General features: G+C 36.5%; 1 protein-coding gene across 1 annotated transcript in view; it reads left to right on the top strand.

Moving 5' to 3' along the window:
* Nav3 (neuron navigator 3) overlaps nt 1–20,748 on the top strand; it is a 339,372-nt gene that overhangs the window by 182,698 nt on the left and 135,926 nt on the right. Inside the window, exons 10-11 of the mRNA XM_048808249.1 lie at nt 16,473–16,581; nt 17,261–17,644. Coding sequence (XP_048664206.1) covers nt 16,473–16,581; nt 17,261–17,644 — 493 coding nt within the window. The remainder of the gene's footprint in view (nt 1–16,472; nt 16,582–17,260; nt 17,645–20,748) is intronic.

The raw sequence follows: 20,748 nt of genomic DNA, 5'->3' as shown, positions 1-20,748 counted from the left end.
TTTAACCTTTATCTGGAATTTATATTCAACTGAAAAATGTTGATAGATGTCATATTGACTTAATGCCAATAAAACTGGAATGTCATTTTTAAATGATATTAAAATTATTGGATAAATTCAGGGAATGGTCTTAGAAGTAAGCATTTAGGTTGAACTGAAGGATAATGTAAGGATTGTATATATTTTCTAAGTTACTAGACTTTGTATCAAGTAAAGGGGGATATCTGGCATTTAAGACCTTTGTAAATGATAACTAAAATTGCCTTTTTTCTTGAATGTTTATAAAGATCAAGAAGATCAAGCTCGGGTAATTCAAATCAGTTTATATCTTTTACTTAAATAGCCACATTATAATTATATTTACTAAAGAACTGAAAATAATTCTTTTTCAGAATATAATAGTAGCTGTACTTTTATTTTAGGTCTTGGCAAAATCAAATGAATTCACATTTTTTTATTGTGTGTATTTATTTCCTCCTCTACCTTGTATAACATGTATTTATATGTGTGAATCCAAATTAATATAAACATGCCCATGTATGAATGTCCATTTAAGACAAGAGGGATAGATATCTCTAGGGAAGCAATAAGTGGGTCTCCTACTATTGGTTCAGGGTAATGTACTAATGTAGTTTCAGAGGCAAAACTGCTATAGCTACAAGTTAATAATAGTATCTTTAAACAAAGAAACACAAATCCCCTTTTGATATTTTCTCTGTTAGGTTCTTCTTTGCCATCTTCCTCTTATATTTCTGTTGAATGTAGCCCACCCATTCCTGGGCTCACCCCTACAAGAAGGTTATATTTCCCACCCCATTGAATCAGGAAGGACCATGTGATTTGATTTGATAAATGAAATCTGTGTAGACAAGTGACGTGGGCCATTCCTGAGCAGAAGCTCTAAGAGCCTTTCTCTCCCTCTGTCAGTTCTCCTTTTCTCTGTCATGAGATCAACACATTCCATACTGGGGTTGCCCCTTTAGCATGGCTCTTAGAAGAAAGAGTACTTGAATAAGAGCTGAAAGTAATAAAGAGTGGCCTCAGATGAAGTACATCATTGTTTTCGAAAGGTACTCTAAACCAGGATTTCTCAACCTTGACACTATTGATATTATACACTGCCTAATTTTTTATTGTGGTGCTCTGACCTGTCATTGTAGGATGTTTAGCAATGTCATTGGCCTGTACCCCTTAGATGTCTCCCACCACACTCTCCAGGTATCAAAGATGTCTCCAATATTATCAAACGTCCCTTAAGAAGCAGAATTGCCCCAGGTACTATTTCCAATCTAGTAGTTCTTAAACTGGGGTCCCAGAGCCAGCAGAACCTGGGGATATGTTAGAAATGCAATGTCAGGACCTCAGACTACTGACTGGGCAGTTGTGAGACTGGAGCCAGGAAACTGTGTTTTAATACACCTTAAAGTGGTTTTGAACACTTAAATGTGAGGACAACTTGTGTAAGCAGATTGGTAGGTAAGCACTATTGCACAAGGAATGGGAAATTGATTTCATTTATAGGCAACAATTTTTTTTTTCATTCTTAGGCAACTCTTTTGACATCTAAAGTATGAAGACTCCCTTTTTTGTGAATCTGTAAGGCTTTGGGGCACAATATCATAGACCAGTATAATACATGTTAAGCAAATGAAGTTGTATAGCTTCAATAAATTTCACTATGGTGTCATAACTTGAAAATTCAATGGGTCACAATAATTTGCAATGAAGAAAAAAATATATTTTGTTTGGGAAACCCAAGAGCAGTGACATTCAGTCCTTGTAATGTTTTAATAAAATTATTTTTTTTAGAAACCTCAATTATCAGTTTCAAAGATATGTCATTTGTATTCATTTTATTTGAGCACATAGTAGATAAATTTTAAAATAGTGAAAAATTGAGAATCAGCGTTCACAATTCACAGGTTTATTTTCCAGATTTTGTTACAATTAATAGCTGTTTTTTTCCATTTGATTCCTTTTATGTGTCTGTAAAACAGATCTAAGTATTCTCTACCTTGAGTAGGGACAAATGGAGCAAAGTCAGTCATCATGCTTAAAAGTATAGGAATTACACATTATAATGCTAATTCAGAGTTAGGAGGTCAGGCATTTCCCCTAGTTGTGATTAGAAATAGAAGGTGGAAAATCACACATCAATTTTCCTATATTAGTTTTGAACATATAAGGATTTATGTATCAATTTGAATGATTCAGTTTATATTTCTTTGGATTTTCCACTTTCCCCTTTTCATAAAGGATATTTGTGAGTAGAAAATTTCCAAAAGTTTTTCTTTAATACTCTTAACGGTACACATCATATCTTTTGTACCATATATTTTGTGGTTTTTAATAATTTTTTGTAGTTATAGATTGACAGCATGTCTGTATTTTATTTTTTATTTTTATGTGATGCTAAGGATTGAACCCAGTGCCTCACACATGTTAGGCAGTGTTCTGCCACTGAGTTACAACCCCAGCCCAATAGATATATATTTTAATTGGTTGTTTTTAGTCATACATGATAGTAGAATCCATTTTGACATATTATACAAGCATGGAATATATCTTGTTCTAATACAGACCCTAGTACCTCTCCTTCCCTTTCAATCTCCCTGCCCCATATATTTGTTTTTGAAAGTTTTCCTAAAATCAGAACTTCATCATGGTGACATCCAAGTCAAATACAAAATAAATATAAGGAATTTATCTTCTAGGTTTCTGTTTTATCAAAATGTAAAAAATTAAGCACTTATTATGCAGTGATAGGCTTATATAATACACATGAAAATTCTCAATTTCAAAAGACATAATATGCATTTTGTATTTTTTATCATATCACTATACTTGATCATAAACTTCCAATAGTATGCTTTGAGTGAAAATATTGGAGGAAACCCTTTTGAGTTTCATTTTCCTATTGCTTTGCAGAAAGGAAGAAATCTTGATTTTTATTGTCACACCAGGATTTTACGAAATAGCTTCAGAATAAAAATCCCTTGAACTTGTCATTTAAAAGATGAGGCATAGTCTTTCCCTTTAAAGCACTGGCGGGTAGAGGCATGCTCCGTTTTTTAGGTCCTTTACACTCCTGAATTTGATTTGTGCTGTAAAAGCACAACTCCCAACATTCAAAGGCAGATCTGCCTGCTTCAGCTGCCTGCAGCTACAGAGAATTAGTCTGTCATTCTCAGCATCGGGGAGTGTGTGTAGTGTGTGTGAACGCATGTGTGTTCATGTCTGAGGCTGGGGGCTGAGAGTCATTTAAATGTGCAGAGGGTTAATAGTATAGCATCTCGTTCAGGCTTGGCTCTGAAACCTGTGGCATTCTGAGCTGGACAGCTGCTTCCGTGCCTCTGTTTCAATTTAGCAGGATGTTTGCTGCCATGGCAGCCAGCAGCATCCACTGCAGCAGCAATGAAGAGCCATAGATCTGAGAATGCAGGTGGAATACTAAAATGCAAGAGGCTCGTGCAGGGCTGGGCTTCAGTGCTTAATTTCTGCTCTTACTGGGCTCTGATGCGGAGGTTGTACTTGCTGCATTGTGTCAGCTCATTAGTAAAGGGTTGCGGACCCAGATCGGGTTAAGGGCCGGTGAGACGCAGGAGGGAAAAAAAAGAAAAAAGAAAAAGCAAGAGGCTTCATTCGTGCTTCACTACCTCGCATATCGGAACAGAGAAGCAATCCAGGGAAATGTGGACCCAGCATCCTGCTGAGACATGTGATTGGATGAAGACTGGAAAACGTAGTTGGCTTCCTGGGCTACTTTTCAGCTGGAGCAGAGTCTTTGATGAACTCTTTTCTGCTTCAGATATATTTAAGCAAAATGTTTGTAAGTACTGCTGATCAGTGAAATGATGTGGCAAGCTCAATTATGGGCAAATATTTATATGTTACATATTGCCAGAATCTTCGGTGAATGTTTGAGCCTGAGCTTTTATTGAAGTGCATATGTTAATTAAAACCAAAAGGGCTAGTTGCTATTCTAGTGTAAAAAGACAATATGCAGTCCAGTTGAAAGGAAGAGGGCACTAGAAGAATCATGCAGCGGCCTGCTGAACTCTCTGTGTTTCGGAGCAAAGAAGTAAGGAGAAAGGGAGCTTGCCTTCAGAAACAGAAGTCTCTGACCAATCTCTCCCTCACCAGTGATGGGGAGAGGAGACCCACTGTGCGCATTTCCAACTGGTTTGGCAATGCTGCAAAGGCGAGCCAGAGAGAATCCAGCTATGTGGAGAGGCGCTCACTGTCCAGGTTTCTCTCGCGCTCTGTGCAGTCCCTGTACCACAGCAGCAGCTCAGGGGCCTGGAACCTCCTGCCTACAGGAGGCAGCCAGTCGTGCAGCGAGGATTTAGAGGACTGGTCTTCAAGAAGAGGCTTGGAAGGCGAGAGTGATGAAGATAGTAGGTCTGAAGAGGAAAATGTGTCCTCCAAGCCAAGCAGCCTGAGCAGAAGCTGGGCGGAAGAGGAGGGAGAAAGCTGCCTGCGGGAGGGGACAGCTCACCTGGACGAGGATGTGATCCTTACGATGCTGGGTGATCTGGAGCAGGCTCTTTACACTGATTTACTAGGTAAGTCTCCTTTGCTCCTAAATATGTGTATGGGATTTTAATAAATTTCATTTTTTCCTAAAAAATTATTTGCATGAGTCAGATCTTCAGTTTTTCAGACTGATTTTTAAAAATATGATTACTTCCCTAAGCTTTTAAATTTCTTATATCTTGATTTTCCTTGGGGATAATTCTGTGTTCATGTGGCCAACTGAAATTAACCCAAGTAGAATCAATCAGAACAACCCCTCCTTGACCAGAGTGACAGTTTTCAGGAGTGGATTTATGACCTGATCTAGTTCAGTCGTAGCAAATGAGGCTCAATCTCAGATCTTTTCCTTAGACTACTCTGGAAGACAGGTTCTATTTTTTCCATGAGATCAGAAGCTAATAAAAAAAAAGTAAGTTGGGTCCTGCTGGCAGTTACATATACCCTCAAATAAAGCAAACAGAGAAAATAGAACCTAAAGCAGCAGAAAATGAACCTGAGGTCATTGTAAGAAATATCTGAGCCCCTGAATAATACATATCTGAAACTCTCCTTCTCTGAAATTTTTAGATATGTTACTCAGGAAAAATTCCTTTTTGTGGTTAAACAAATGTGATAAACACCCCTATTTCATGAGGTACAAAATACATGACATGCACAGATTTGAAATACTGTTAAGGAGCAAACTTGGTTCAGACTGCAATGTAGATTTGTTAGAGGGATTGATTCACTGTTAGGTAGGAAGTATAGTTGTTGAAAATTCCATCAATGTAATAGCTCACTTGAAGTTATAAAAACATTATCTTTGTCATTAAATGGCAGTGAAAGTTCAAAATGTAATTAAATCATGGTGTGAAGATAACCATCAGAAATGAGTGACGTGACTGGCAATTGGGGGATCTTTATAAGTCTTCAAGAATGTCTCTCCAAACTCTTTAAGTACATCACTCAAATTTCATTTTGTTTATCGTATTCTTTTGGAGAAGACTTATGATGTTTACCTAATTTTGTGATGCTGGTTCCAATAATTATTATTATGTATTATATAATTTGCAGCAATGAACAAATGAGCTCGTTGCTTCCTGCCCATCTATCCTCTAAGATTCATGTCACAACCTTGATATTACAAGACTGGCTGAATTGATGGTATAGATTTTACTACTTTGGCTTAGATTTTATTCTCACATTCATTAACAAAAAGAATTTGTCCTCTGAGGCCATCCCTTTCATCAAGTGCTGGGGGAGATCCTGCCAAATATAAAATGAGCCTAAATTTTCATTTCAATTCAAGAAATATTTTAATTTTGTTTTCTGCATAGCTTCACACTTGCCTTTTTTTCTTTTTTCTTTTCTTTTTTTTTTTTTTTGCATAAGGCTAAGACACCTATTTAACCCACTGTTTAACCTTTATCTGGAATTTATATTCAACTGAAAAATGTTGATAGATGTCATATTGACTTAATGCCAATAAAACTGGAATGTCATTTTTAAATGATATTAAAATTATTGGATAAATTCAGGGAATGGTCTTAGAAGTAAGCATTTAGGTTGAACTGAAGGATAATGTAAGGATTGTATATATTTTCTAAGTTACTAGACTTTGTATCAAGTAAAGGGGGATATCTGGCATTTAAGACCTTTGTAAATGATAACTAAAATTGCCTTTTTTCTTGAATGTTTATAAAGATCAAGAAGATCAAGCTCGGGTAATTCAAATCAGTTTATATCTTTTACTTAAATAGCCACATTATAATTATATTTACTAAAGAACTGAAAATAATTCTTTTTCAGAATATAATAGTAGCTGTACTTTTATTTTAGGTCTTGGCAAAATCAAATGAATTCACATTTTTTTATTGTGTGTATTTATTTCCTCCTCTACCTTGTATAACATGTATTTATATGTGTGAATCCAAATTAATATAAACATGCCCATGTATGAATGTCCATTTAAGACAAGAGGGATAGATATCTCTAGGGAAGCAATAAGTGGGTCTCCTACTATTGGTTCAGGGTAATGTACTAATGTAGTTTCAGAGGCAAAACTGCTATAGCTACAAGTTAATAATAGTATCTTTAAACAAAGAAACACAAATCCCCTTTTGATATTTTCTCTGTTAGGTTCTTCTTTGCCATCTTCCTCTTATATTTCTGTTGAATGTAGCCCACCCATTCCTGGGCTCACCCCTACAAGAAGGTTATATTTCCCACCCCATTGAATCAGGAAGGACCATGTGATTTGATTTGATAAATGAAATCTGTGTAGACAAGTGACGTGGGCCATTCCTGAGCAGAAGCTCTAAGAGCCTTTCTCTCCCTCTGTCAGTTCTCCTTTTCTCTGTCATGAGATCAACACATTCCATACTGGGGTTGCCCCTTTAGCATGGCTCTTAGAAGAAAGAGTACTTGAATAAGAGCTGAAAGTAATAAAGAGTGGCCTCAGATGAAGTACATCATTGTTTTCGAAAGGTACTCTAAACCAGGATTTCTCAACCTTGACACTATTGATATTATACACTGCCTAATTTTTTATTGTGGTGCTCTGACCTGTCATTGTAGGATGTTTAGCAATGTCATTGGCCTGTACCCCTTAGATGTCTCCCACCACACTCTCCAGGTATCAAAGATGTCTCCAATATTATCAAACGTCCCTTAAGAAGCAGAATTGCCCCAGGTACTATTTCCAATCTAGTAGTTCTTAAACTGGGGTCCCAGAGCCAGCAGAACCTGGGGATATGTTAGAAATGCAATGTCAGGACCTCAGACTACTGACTGGGCAGTTGTGAGACTGGAGCCAGGAAACTGTGTTTTAATACACCTTAAAGTGGTTTTGAACACTTAAATGTGAGGACAACTTGTGTAAGCAGATTGGTAGGTAAGCACTATTGCACAAGGAATGGGAAATTGATTTCATTTATAGGCAACAATTTTTTTTTTCATTCTTAGGCAACTCTTTTGACATCTAAAGTATGAAGACTCCCTTTTTTGTGAATCTGTAAGGCTTTGGGGCACAATATCATAGACCAGTATAATACATGTTAAGCAAATGAAGTTGTATAGCTTCAATAAATTTCACTATGGTGTCATAACTTGAAAATTCAATGGGTCACAATAATTTGCAATGAAGAAAAAAATATATTTTGTTTGGGAAACCCAAGAGCAGTGACATTCAGTCCTTGTAATGTTTTAATAAAATTATTTTTTTTAGAAACCTCAATTATCAGTTTCAAAGATATGTCATTTGTATTCATTTTATTTGAGCACATAGTAGATAAATTTTAAAATAGTGAAAAATTGAGAATCAGCGTTCACAATTCACAGGTTTATTTTCCAGATTTTGTTACAATTAATAGCTGTTTTTTTCCATTTGATTCCTTTTATGTGTCTGTAAAACAGATCTAAGTATTCTCTACCTTGAGTAGGGACAAATGGAGCAAAGTCAGTCATCATGCTTAAAAGTATAGGAATTACACATTATAATGCTAATTCAGAGTTAGGAGGTCAGGCATTTCCCCTAGTTGTGATTAGAAATAGAAGGTGGAAAATCACACATCAATTTTCCTATATTAGTTTTGAACATATAAGGATTTATGTATCAATTTGAATGATTCAGTTTATATTTCTTTGGATTTTCCACTTTCCCCTTTTCATAAAGGATATTTGTGAGTAGAAAATTTCCAAAAGTTTTTCTTTAATACTCTTAACGGTACACATCATATCTTTTGTACCATATATTTTGTGGTTTTTAATAATTTTTTGTAGTTATAGATTGACAGCATGTCTGTATTTTATTTTTTATTTTTATGTGATGCTAAGGATTGAACCCAGTGCCTCACACATGTTAGGCAGTGTTCTGCCACTGAGTTACAACCCCAGCCCAATAGATATATATTTTAATTGGTTGTTTTTAGTCATACATGATAGTAGAATCCATTTTGACATATTATACAAGCATGGAATATATCTTGTTCTAATACAGACCCTAGTACCTCTCCTTCCCTTTCAATCTCCCTGCCCCATATATTTGTTTTTGAAAGTTTTCCTAAAATCAGAACTTCATCATGGTGACATCCAAGTCAAATACAAAATAAATATAAGGAATTTATCTTCTAGGTTTCTGTTTTATCAAAATGTAAAAAATTAAGCACTTATTATGCAGTGATAGGCTTATATAATACACATGAAAATTCTCAATTTCAAAAGACATAATATGCATTTTGTATTTTTTATCATATCACTATACTTGATCATAAACTTCCAATAGTATGCTTTGAGTGAAAATATTGGAGGAAACCCTTTTGAGTTTCATTTTCCTATTGCTTTGCAGAAAGGAAGAAATCTTGATTTTTATTGTCACACCAGGATTTTACGAAATAGCTTCAGAATAAAAATCCCTTGAACTTGTCATTTAAAAGATGAGGCATAGTCTTTCCCTTTAAAGCACTGGCGGGTAGAGGCATGCTCCGTTTTTTAGGTCCTTTACACTCCTGAATTTGATTTGTGCTGTAAAAGCACAACTCCCAACATTCAAAGGCAGATCTGCCTGCTTCAGCTGCCTGCAGCTACAGAGAATTAGTCTGTCATTCTCAGCATCGGGGAGTGTGTGTAGTGTGTGTGAACGCATGTGTGTTCATGTCTGAGGCTGGGGGCTGAGAGTCATTTAAATGTGCAGAGGGTTAATAGTATAGCATCTCGTTCAGGCTTGGCTCTGAAACCTGTGGCATTCTGAGCTGGACAGCTGCTTCCGTGCCTCTGTTTCAATTTAGCAGGATGTTTGCTGCCATGGCAGCCAGCAGCATCCACTGCAGCAGCAATGAAGAGCCATAGATCTGAGAATGCAGGTGGAATACTAAAATGCAAGAGGCTCGTGCAGGGCTGGGCTTCAGTGCTTAATTTCTGCTCTTACTGGGCTCTGATGCGGAGGTTGTACTTGCTGCATTGTGTCAGCTCATTAGTAAAGGGTTGCGGACCCAGATCGGGTTAAGGGCCGGTGAGACGCAGGAGGGAAAAAAAAGAAAAAAGAAAAAGCAAGAGGCTTCATTCGTGCTTCACTACCTCGCATATCGGAACAGAGAAGCAATCCAGGGAAATGTGGACCCAGCATCCTGCTGAGACATGTGATTGGATGAAGACTGGAAAACGTAGTTGGCTTCCTGGGCTACTTTTCAGCTGGAGCAGAGTCTTTGATGAACTCTTTTCTGCTTCAGATATATTTAAGCAAAATGTTTGTAAGTACTGCTGATCAGTGAAATGATGTGGCAAGCTCAATTATGGGCAAATATTTATATGTTACATATTGCCAGAATCTTCGGTGAATGTTTGAGCCTGAGCTTTTATTGAAGTGCATATGTTAATTAAAACCAAAAGGGCTAGTTGCTATTCTAGTGTAAAAAGACAATATGCAGTCCAGTTGAAAGGAAGAGGGCACTAGAAGAATCATGCAGCGGCCTGCTGAACTCTCTGTGTTTCGGAGCAAAGAAGTAAGGAGAAAGGGAGCTTGCCTTCAGAAACAGAAGTCTCTGACCAATCTCTCCCTCACCAGTGATGGGGAGAGGAGACCCACTGTGCGCATTTCCAACTGGTTTGGCAATGCTGCAAAGGCGAGCCAGAGAGAATCCAGCTATGTGGAGAGGCGCTCACTGTCCAGGTTTCTCTCGCGCTCTGTGCAGTCCCTGTACCACAGCAGCAGCTCAGGGGCCTGGAACCTCCTGCCTACAGGAGGCAGCCAGTCGTGCAGCGAGGATTTAGAGGACTGGTCTTCAAGAAGAGGCTTGGAAGGCGAGAGTGATGAAGATAGTAGGTCTGAAGAGGAAAATGTGTCCTCCAAGCCAAGCAGCCTGAGCAGAAGCTGGGCGGAAGAGGAGGGAGAAAGCTGCCTGCGGGAGGGGACAGCTCACCTGGACGAGGATGTGATCCTTACGATGCTGGGTGATCTGGAGCAGGCTCTTTACACTGATTTACTAGGTAAGTCTCCTTTGCTCCTAAATATGTGTATGGGATTTTAATAAATTTCATTTTTTCCTAAAAAATTATTTGCATGAGTCAGATCTTCAGTTTTTCAGACTGATTTTTAAAAATATGATTACTTCCCTAAGCTTTTAAATTTCTTATATCTTGATTTTTTTTTTTTTTTTTTTTTTGTAAAGCTGAACTGTGAGTACCAATTGTGAAGTCTAATTGAAGAATGTAAATACCAGCCATCTGCCATGGGCATTACTGGCCTGGTGTCCAGTAGATTCCAGATATCCATAAATAAATGTTAATATTTTAAAACTCCAGGTGTGTTTTTTTACTTAGTCATTAATGGAGTCTATTTGTTCAGCTTCCCTCAAGGTGACCTTACCTCACATATGGAATGAAGAATGCACAGCCCCCTGGGTATATTTACTGTGTAGTTAAGTTTCTTCTGCTGTCTCCAAGTTACCTGAATAGATGACCCTTTTTTAAACCTCAGTGACAAGCACCCTGAATTCTAGTAGCATGACAGAGATGCAGGGATGCAGGGATATCTACTTCCTTTTATTTATGTGTGTGTGTGTGTGTGTGTGTGTGTCAAAAGCTGCTTATGCATGTGTTCATTATAACTACTTAAACTATGTAGATAACTATGAACTGTTTCCATACTTTACAAACTAGGCCTTTTGGATGATATGAGGCTCAGTAGTAACTTGTGAATGATCTTTAGCTATGAAGATGCCAGGTAATTCTTCAGCTTCATGATTAAACTTTCAGGGTCAACTTTGCCACTTATCCAAACAACTAAAATGTGAACATTTTGTTATTTCTAAATTCAGTGTTCTGCCAAAATATATTTACATCCTATAGTCTTTTCTTCAAAAATACCTATGTATAAACCATGGAGCACACTACATTTTATGTCAATGTGTATTTTTACAAAGGACTTCACACAGGACTCCTTATGTGCAAAAGAATTAAACCTGGCCAGTGATCTCTTTGTTTCTGATGCATGCAACTGATGCTAAATACAGACTTATTTTGATTCTTCCTGCAGCCCCTCCTGTTACAAGATGTTTTATGAGATTGTCTGGGTTGCTTTAGTGAACCAGCTTTAGAAGAAGAAAGCATAGAGAGACAGCACAGGCAAATGTAGCTCAATTTTTCATGTCAGTTTGGCTTTAAAGGAATAATGTTTCCACAGTTGTCTGAATGGTGATTTCCGAATCTGAATGCACCAGGTACTCAGACACCCAAAATTTACTTCTTCACTATTGTGTGATTTCTGTGATGAACTGTTTCCTATAAAAGAGCTCTCTGTACAGTACAAAGGCAAGAGGGAATCTTAAACCTTGGGAATCTTTTTTCTTTCTTTCTTTCTTGTTTTTTTAAATCCTCTGGAACTGTTCATAAGGTAATATTCATCGTCGGCTTTTAAAATAGTAGCATTTATCTTGTTCTAAGTACCTCTTGTGTAAGTATTTTCAATAATATGAACAGAGTGCAATTCCCCTTGGCAGCATTTGTTGGTTGCTCCATTAAATTACAGCCTGCTGTGGGTGGGTGTATGTAAGAAACTCGCCTTTTTGTGCATAAATAACTTGGATCATTACCATCAGAGAGCAACTTCTCAATAGAAGTCTGAATGTCATGGTTTTTGACAGAGCATCTGCTTATTGTATTTATGTGGTTATTCTCCTTATCCTCCCTCCCCAACTGGTGCCAATATTCAAAAATTCAAGTACAAAGTACAGGGGAGAGTTCATTCAAATAACTTTGACATGAATAATCATATTTTCAAATAATTAAGCATTCCAGTTAAACCCCCTTATTTTGGTAAATATATCCAAGGTCACAGCACAGGAATTTCAGATTTTCTACCACGTGCTTGACTAGGTTCTGCTTATGACTCAAAATGGCCTCTTCTAACTTAGTTTGTAGGCAGGACTCCTTGAGTTCAACTTTGTTCTCTTGGGTATTTGGATAAATTAGACAGACTAGGATCTATACTATAACCACATAGGAGAATATTTAAAGTGATAACCATATTTTTCTGTTTTCCCCAGAAACATCAGGATAATGCAACTAAATTTAAAATTTTCATCCAAATCATTGTTGGGGTCATATATAAAACTTGGGTTATATTTCAAAATTTTTAAGTCAGGCAACTGTGCTCTAAATAATAACATTTGTAATATAATAGTGTACAGGTTATAATTCTCTGAATCAGGTTCATTCCTATATAATTTGATTTCTATTAAAAGATGGCAGTGCTGGCAATGTTAATTATAATGTATATAATTAAAGCCTAAAAAGGGCAGAATTACACAAATTAAATGATCTGTTTGCCACTAACAGATAATGCAAAAGTACCAAATTGAGCCTATTATTCTATGCTCCACTCATGGAAAATCCCTTATAAGCAATGAGAAAGCATTTTGCACCAATGTAAGAAAACTCAAAAGTGGATTTCAGAAAGTATCATTCTAGAAGATGGGTGGAAATCCCTACCATGGTGTCTGACACATCAGAGGTGTCCTTCAGGAATAATAGTTGACTTTGAGATTATGCAAGTGGGAAGAGATTCAACATTTTTGTGACTAAATAAATCTTCCATGCATATGTTTTTGCTTTTATGTATTTAGTAAAAATCTAATTTTATGTGTGCCTTCATAATCAGCCTTTTCCATTCCCTGCTCCCAAGATCTCCTAGACATACATCATTTGAATACAAATTTATAGGACAGTTCAGACTATGCAGTCAATCCTAAGGGGATTGGTAAATGCACTTAGTTTTTATATGGCCTTTGTGGGTCACTAAAAACATTTACAATAATATATTTTGCTTTGGTTATTATCTTCCATGACATAAATAAGACAATGATTATGGTTCTCTCAGTAATTGTTCGGAGGACAAGGTCCACATGTCTGATTGTCGTGAGTGGTGCAATGTCATAAATGGAGGTCATGATGGAAAACATCAAAGGAAAGAGGGAGGCTCTGGTACTGAACACAAGGGACACCACATAGCCAAGCAGTGAATTCAACTGGAGATATGCAAGGTGCTAACTAGAAAAAAGACATTTAAATAGAAATAGAGCAGATGTAAAAAAAAAATATATTTAGTGAAAAAACTATAATGTTCTAAAAATGAACATTAAAAAGATAATGAAAAAATTCAAATATCAACTTTAATATTATGCAAGCATTTGAGATGCAGCCTGATTATCTCTTAGATGTTCTCCCAGAGGGAAGGGAACCAGGGATGGGTGGCATGTGATAGTGTTACCTAGCACTTGTCATGTGACATATTTCTCCTCCTTCCAAAACAAGTCCTCTCAGTACTTTTAGACTTTAATGACTTTGCATTTCTTGCCTTCACCTAAAATCAAAGATTTTATATGGGTTTACTTCTCCAGTTTACCCGCTTCTTCACTATTTTTGATCCAGTTTGAATAAATCACTTTGTAGCGCCTGCCTTCCCTTTGTCTATAACAATATTTTTTCCTACTTTTTATAAATTTCCTTATAAAACCTCTGTTTTTTTCCTTCAAAGTTCTACCAGATTATTTGAAAGTGAAAGACTTATTGATAACTATTTCTCAAATATAATACATCATGTTAAGAAGATAAGCAGAAGAATTTCCAGGGAGGATATAGTCAGAATCTCTAGGGTTTTCAACAGTTCTCAGTTCTAAAATAAATGTTAATCTATGGGATTAGAGGCTTCATGACTTGAGTTAATGTAGGAAAGTTTATGACATGTGTGAGAGGTCCCGAAATGTATTTTTTTATGTCTTAAAAATATGTTTACTTGATTTTTAAAAGAAAAGATATTAGTGGTTTCACAGGACTTGGAGTGGGTGATAACCAAAGACTAGTTATTGAAATGATGAGAATATCCCAAAATTAATTATAGTAATAGCTCTATATATTTAAATATATAATGAAAACAATCAAATCGTATATTTTAAGTGTGCAAATTGTATGTGTATTTTATCTTTATAAGATTGTTAAAAATTAATAAGAAAACACATTCTCATTAAATTAAGAAAGAAAGAAAAATATCTTTACTTGAAGTTATTTAGTACTTCCAAAGTGTGAAATAATGCTATTATAAAGCATGTTTCAATTGTTCAAATAATTTGTAAAATAAAAGGAACAGATTGATAGACTGGCAGCAGAATGGTGACTGTTTTTGGCAAACGTCCAGGATGAGGAATAATGAGCAAAGTAGTGATGTTTGGCTGAAAAAGATAATAAAGGAATTAGCAGTGTTTTTTTTTTTTTTCCAGATTTCAGTGGCTGCAATGTAAAGATAATATATTTTGTCTATTTGGTGTCAAAGCCCCTGGGCCTATTGGATGGAAGTTAAAGGAAGACAAATTATTCCTTGTCCTCCTTTAACGTTTTCACAGTGAGACTGGCCTACTACTGGAAGGAGAGGTGGACATCTCTCTGATGATGAAAGTTTTTAGACAGATGCTGGTGGCTGAGCTACCCATGAGACATGAATAAGTTCTGTGGCTGACAGGTCAAATGGGACCATCTCTGAAATCCTCACTGAAACTGTGATTATGAATGTTCAATAGACACATTTGTTATATGTTTTTAAAAGTGTGTTAGCAGATCCAATAGCTGCCTAGGTGGTGAAGGTGCATTACAGATGAGCACAGTGACTTCTCTGTGACAGTTTTCATAGTGTAATGTAATGCATGTTATTTTCCTATCCCTCTCCCTTTTCCTTCTTTTTTTCTTCTCTTATTTCTATTCCATCCCTGGACTAACATATCCTGGCTTCCTCTTTCTTGTCCTCCTCTACTTTCCTCCTCTTCCTTCTTCTTAATAATGTGTTTCAATTCTTCCTTCCTTCTTTCCTTTCTCTCTCCTTCTCTTCATTTCTTCTTTCTTGCTTGCTTGCTTATTTTTTTTTTTTTGAAGTTCCCATCCCTCTCCTCCCAATGAAACAGAAGAAACACTGTGTTTTCTCTTTTTTCATGTTCTTCCTTTTATCTAGGCCCACCAGCTTCAAATGGACGCTTTACTGGAAAGTATTTCATAGCCATAAACAAAATGGCTTAATGGCAAAATGACGTGTGTAATTGTGTGCAGGCCAGCCTTGACCACACCCACAGAGCAATTTGTCTCATACCCATTAGACATAATTTGGGGTTCAAGGACTTTACTTGAATTCTAGTGTCACCAGTGTGGATGTTTTGGTAAACTATAGAAAGTGGAGAAGGAATTAAAAATAAAGATATCCAATGTTGTGAATCTTGGCCCATGAGTCTAATAAAATTAAAAACTCACGAAAGCTATTTAGCTTCTATGAGAAAAAGCCTCTTGTGTATTCTAAAATCTAAATGTGTACTTGCTACATGAGCAAGTTTACCCTATCCCATTCTAAGTATAGGTCATTACTGAGACAATTAATATACAAATAATCCTTTGTATCATTCAATTTTAGATTAAGCCACATACAATGTATTTCTTTCTTTTCTTTTTTTTTTTTTTTGGTACCCAGGATTGAACTCAGGGGCACTCTACCACTGAGCCACATCCCCACATCCCCATCCCTATTTTGTATTTTATATAGAGACATGGTCTCACTGAGTTGCTTAGCACCTTGCTTTTGCTGAGGCTAACTTTGAACTCACAACCCTCCTGCCTCCATCTCCTGAGCCACAGGGACATACAGTGTATTTTTGAGTGACTATTTTTGCAATGATTAGGGTCATAGAACTACAAGTGTTATTGTAATGTTTTTTTTTCCACTTAAATGTTACTACTTGTGAGATTACATTTGTTTCTGTTCACATTTTATTTGTAGAAAGAAGAATTCTAATTTTCAGATGAAAATTAGATTTGGAATTTCCTAACTATCTTTTGACTTTTAAGAAGAGGGCTTATATTGCCTGGCTATGTATACAAATTATCCTAAGAACAGTAAATTGCATGAATTTATTATCATGCTTCTCTTCCAGGTGAAGACCCTGAAACAAGAAGAATGAGAACAGTTAAAAACATTGCAGATTTGAGGCAGAATTTAGAAGAAACTATGTCTAGTCTTCGTGGGACCCAGATAAGCCACAGGTTTTTCTCAATTCTGTGAATCTTTGGGCCAATAAAGAAAAAAACAATTACAGTCAAACACTTCATTTCTCTAATAATGATACAGAAGAAGTTTCACTTATCTTTTAGTATTTTCTCATTTGAATTTTACATGATAATCAATTAGTAATAATCCTTGAACTGAAAATTCTCAGCATATACCCAGGGACTTTTCTCCTTATCCATCTCTTCTGTATAATTTGCTGTTCAAACTGAATTAGCAGCTGCAACTACCCCATCACAACTAAGATTTTCATGCCTGTCCCAGAGAAGAGTGGCAGAAACTTCAATGGATATGTGCCTAGGGAGGAGTGATAGAAATTATTCAAGCATGATTGCAATTAATTTTCAAGATAGGTTACAGTGGGTTCAGCTTAGAATTTGTTGGGAAAGTGAAACAAATTGGTTTTTATCCAAAATGTAATGATGATCTTTCCTTTAAAAGAACAAACAAACAAACAAAAAATAACTGCAAATGAATTTCCCTTCCCACATTTTGACATATGCAAAAGTGATTGGAATCACAAATGAGTAATTTAGCTTTCATGAAAGTACTATGCTGCTAAAAAATGAGACTCTGGTTTTCTCTTGTCTTTGTGCATTTATGGCCTGTGGCCCTAGTGAACCAGAGGTGGGTTATCTCTCCATTTTTATTTAACAGCACCCTGGAGACAACATTTGACAGCACTGTGACAACAGAAGTGAATGGAAGGACCATACCCAACCTGACAAGTCGACCCACTCCCATGACCTGGAGGCTGGGCCAGGCATGTCCCCGCCTGCAGGCGGGTGATGCTCCCTCCATGGGTGCTGGCTACCCGCGTAGTGGTACCAGTCGGTTCATCCACACTGATCCCTCCAGGTTCATGTACACAACGCCTCTCCGCAGAGCTGCCGTCTCACGGCTGGGAAACATGTCACAGATTGACATGAGCGAGAAAGCAAGCAGTGATCTGGACATGTCTTCTGAAGTGGATGTTGGTGGATATATGAGCGATGGTGATATTCTTGGGAAAAGTCTCAGAACTGATGACATCAACAGTGGGTAAGTGGTCCTGATCTCAGCAGCACTATGTGAGGGGGGGAGGTGGCCTCTTGGGATACATTCCTGTGAAAACATGGGAATTTCACTCACCTGATCCTTAGAAAAGGCAAGCAATCCAAAGTATACAGCACTGTTTCCGAGTCTTTCATCTGCCCATACATGGAAAGTAAAATATCTGAGTTTTCTGTAGATTCTTTTCATTTAAGCCAGTAAATTTTCCTTTGGTTAGTTTTCAGAAACCCATGTGGCCTGTATTTTTCAGAGTGGTTTTCACATGCTCTCAGTAATAGATTTTGTAGTGAAGGACGTGGGAAGAAGACAGGAGGAGCTTTGCTGAACTGCTTGACTTTCTTTTTTGGCTCAGGTTGCCTCTAACAGCTTTGAAGAGAAAAAATTTTTTTCTAGCATTCTTTGATTATATGCTTCCAATTAAATGAGGGAAAAATAATTTTAGAGTAGAAAGTTTTGATCAATGTATTCTCCTTCAATGGTATTAAACTTTTAAAAAATCTTAGTCTTTGTTTTCCTTCTGTCTTCTATTATATTCTCCCCTGTATTTTGGCAGCTTGGAATCCTTGGTGTAATCAGAGAATGAGCCCTAATGCAGGCATAGGATATTCTTTTAAACTGTCTTCTATGAATAATTGCCATTTTGAGCACTTCCTGTTATCTACCATATTTTGTTAAAGTGCTTAAATTTATTGTTTCATTTAATCTCCCCTCCAGCAACAACCCTTTTGGGGAGGAGATTTTTAGACATTTTTGCATATAATGAAACAGAGCCCAATTGGCCCAAATGGTGTACATAGGAAAGGCCAGACTTGCTTTAGAATCCAGGTATGTATGACTTAAAAACTGAGGCTCTGAAATTTATGGAAAAGTCTGCCAATTAACTTTACCTGTAATTTTTATGTGAGTCTGGGATTTGACCTACTCTTAATCTTTATTCATTTTAGAGGCCCAGTGTAAGAAATCATTCTTCCATATGGGTAACCCTCCCTAATTTTATTGATTAAAAGCTTATGTTTGAATGATGACAAGACCAAAAAAAAAAAAGAAAAGAAAAGAAAAAAGAGCTTTTGATCACATGTATTGCTGTGCTATGATATTCTGGTATCCACCCTACTGGAGTTTCAAACAATTTTAAAATAAGGGAGATGAATGATGAGGAGGGTAGATTGTAGTTTGGTTGCCATTGGAATCAGAGTGAAAACCAAATTCCTTTCTATCATTGGACCCCTTGGGAACTTGGAACTTGTGTTACTCCAGTTCTTTTATTTACTTATTTTTGTTAGCTGGAATAAGGATAAAATTATAGCACCTTCATGAAGTTTTTCAGAATAAAGGAAATCATCAACAAAATTTCACTTATCCCAAAGTTTGCACAGTGTTAAGTATTTGATAGATTTATCCTCCTTCTTATCATTACATTTCTTATAGTTAATATAATAGAAACTGTGCTTGTTTTTAGTTAGCATATTTATTCATATGTAATGTGTCCTAGAAGGGAATACCCAGTCCAGGGAACATCATGGCAACATAGAAATATCCGAGACATACTCTTTCCCTCATATTTCCCTTTTTACTTCTCTATTATTTCTGTTCTCCCTCCTACCTTCTCCTTTCTTTTTCTATTTCTTTAAATGTGAACATATATGTATCTTCATGTTTTACATTCACTCTTCAAATCCATTGAATGAATATTTAATTTTATATACAAATATATATTCTATATATGCACATATATTTACATACATGCAAGTGCAAGCAATTTCATTATTCCTGGTAGTTTTATCTTATTATATGAGACACACAAGTACTGAATTAGTGAGCACTGAACCATTGCTCCTAGGGGAATAATAGGTTTAGGTTCCTGCAAACTTCTGGTTACATTTTCATTAAATAATCAGTATATAACCATGTTTTATGAGTGTTTCTGCTTAAACACACCTTATTAAATACATACCTTTGATTCAGTAACATGGAAATCACAAACAACAATGACACACCTCATGTCTAATTGAAGCTTGTCTAATACATTTTCTCTGTGAGACACCTCTCAGCTTTCTCACACTTAGGAACACAGATGGCACCTCTGCACCGCACCTACAGGGTGTTTTAAGTCATAAGATTTCAAAGAGAAAGGACCGAAATGTGAAAAGGTGGCACTAGACCATGAATAGGACATTTTGGGTGGTATGAGAGCTGAATGAAACAAGTAGACCGAGTGTTCCCTTGTTTGGCCTCACCTGAAAACCCCTGAGACTTGAATTTTTCACTTTTCTACACATGTCCACAAAAGACTATGAAAGTACAGCAAGTATTGATTTTGAGTCTACAAATAAAATTTAGAAAAGTAGGCACATTCACAAATGTAGGGTTTGTGAATGATGAGGATTGAGTGCATTTATGCACACAGCATATCGTGGGAGCAGCTTAAATCAGAAATCAGAGGAGCATCCACAATACAACATGTGGATAATTTTGAGAGACTCAAATAGATAAAAACTGAGCAAAAGTCAGAATCAGAAGAAAGTGCTAAACTCTGGTATGAAATAGAAAGGAGTTTGGTTCTGTTTCCCGATTTAAATAACTGTAGATGAGGAAAATATGCTAAAAGAGAAAATTTGTAAGAAAAGTTTAAATACAGAAGGTGTAAGCCATTCAGTAAACTTGACAAAAAGATAATTTTTAGAACCAGTGGGAGAGTTGGGTCAGATGATATTCAGTCTTCTTTCTCCTAACTGAAATGCATGAAAGATGAATATTTAAGGACAAATTCCAAGAGCTGGGGACTGTCAAAACAGGCCTCCACACCATCATCCTAGAAAGTTTGAACTGTGTACTATCAACAATGGAAACTGCAACTTCATAGAGATTATGAAATAGTCACAGAACAGGACATGAAGAAGATGATAGTTTTTGAAAGACCTGTTTGGTGGAGGCACAGAAAATGGATACAAACGAGAAACTCTGGAGCTAGACTCAGGAACTATGTTAAGAGTTCAGATTCAAGGTTAGAAGGCATTTGTGGGGGTGAAGGGAGAAAAATAATTGATGAGGGAAGCACTTGAAAGAAAAAATTTTGCAGGGATGATGATGGA

Source organism: Marmota marmota, unplaced genomic scaffold (assembly GCF_001458135.2).
Source record: "Marmota marmota marmota unplaced genomic scaffold, marMar, whole genome shotgun sequence".
NCBI lineage: Eukaryota > Metazoa > Chordata > Mammalia > Rodentia > Sciuridae > Marmota > Marmota marmota.
This window is presented reverse-complemented; position numbering and strand designations above follow the sequence as displayed.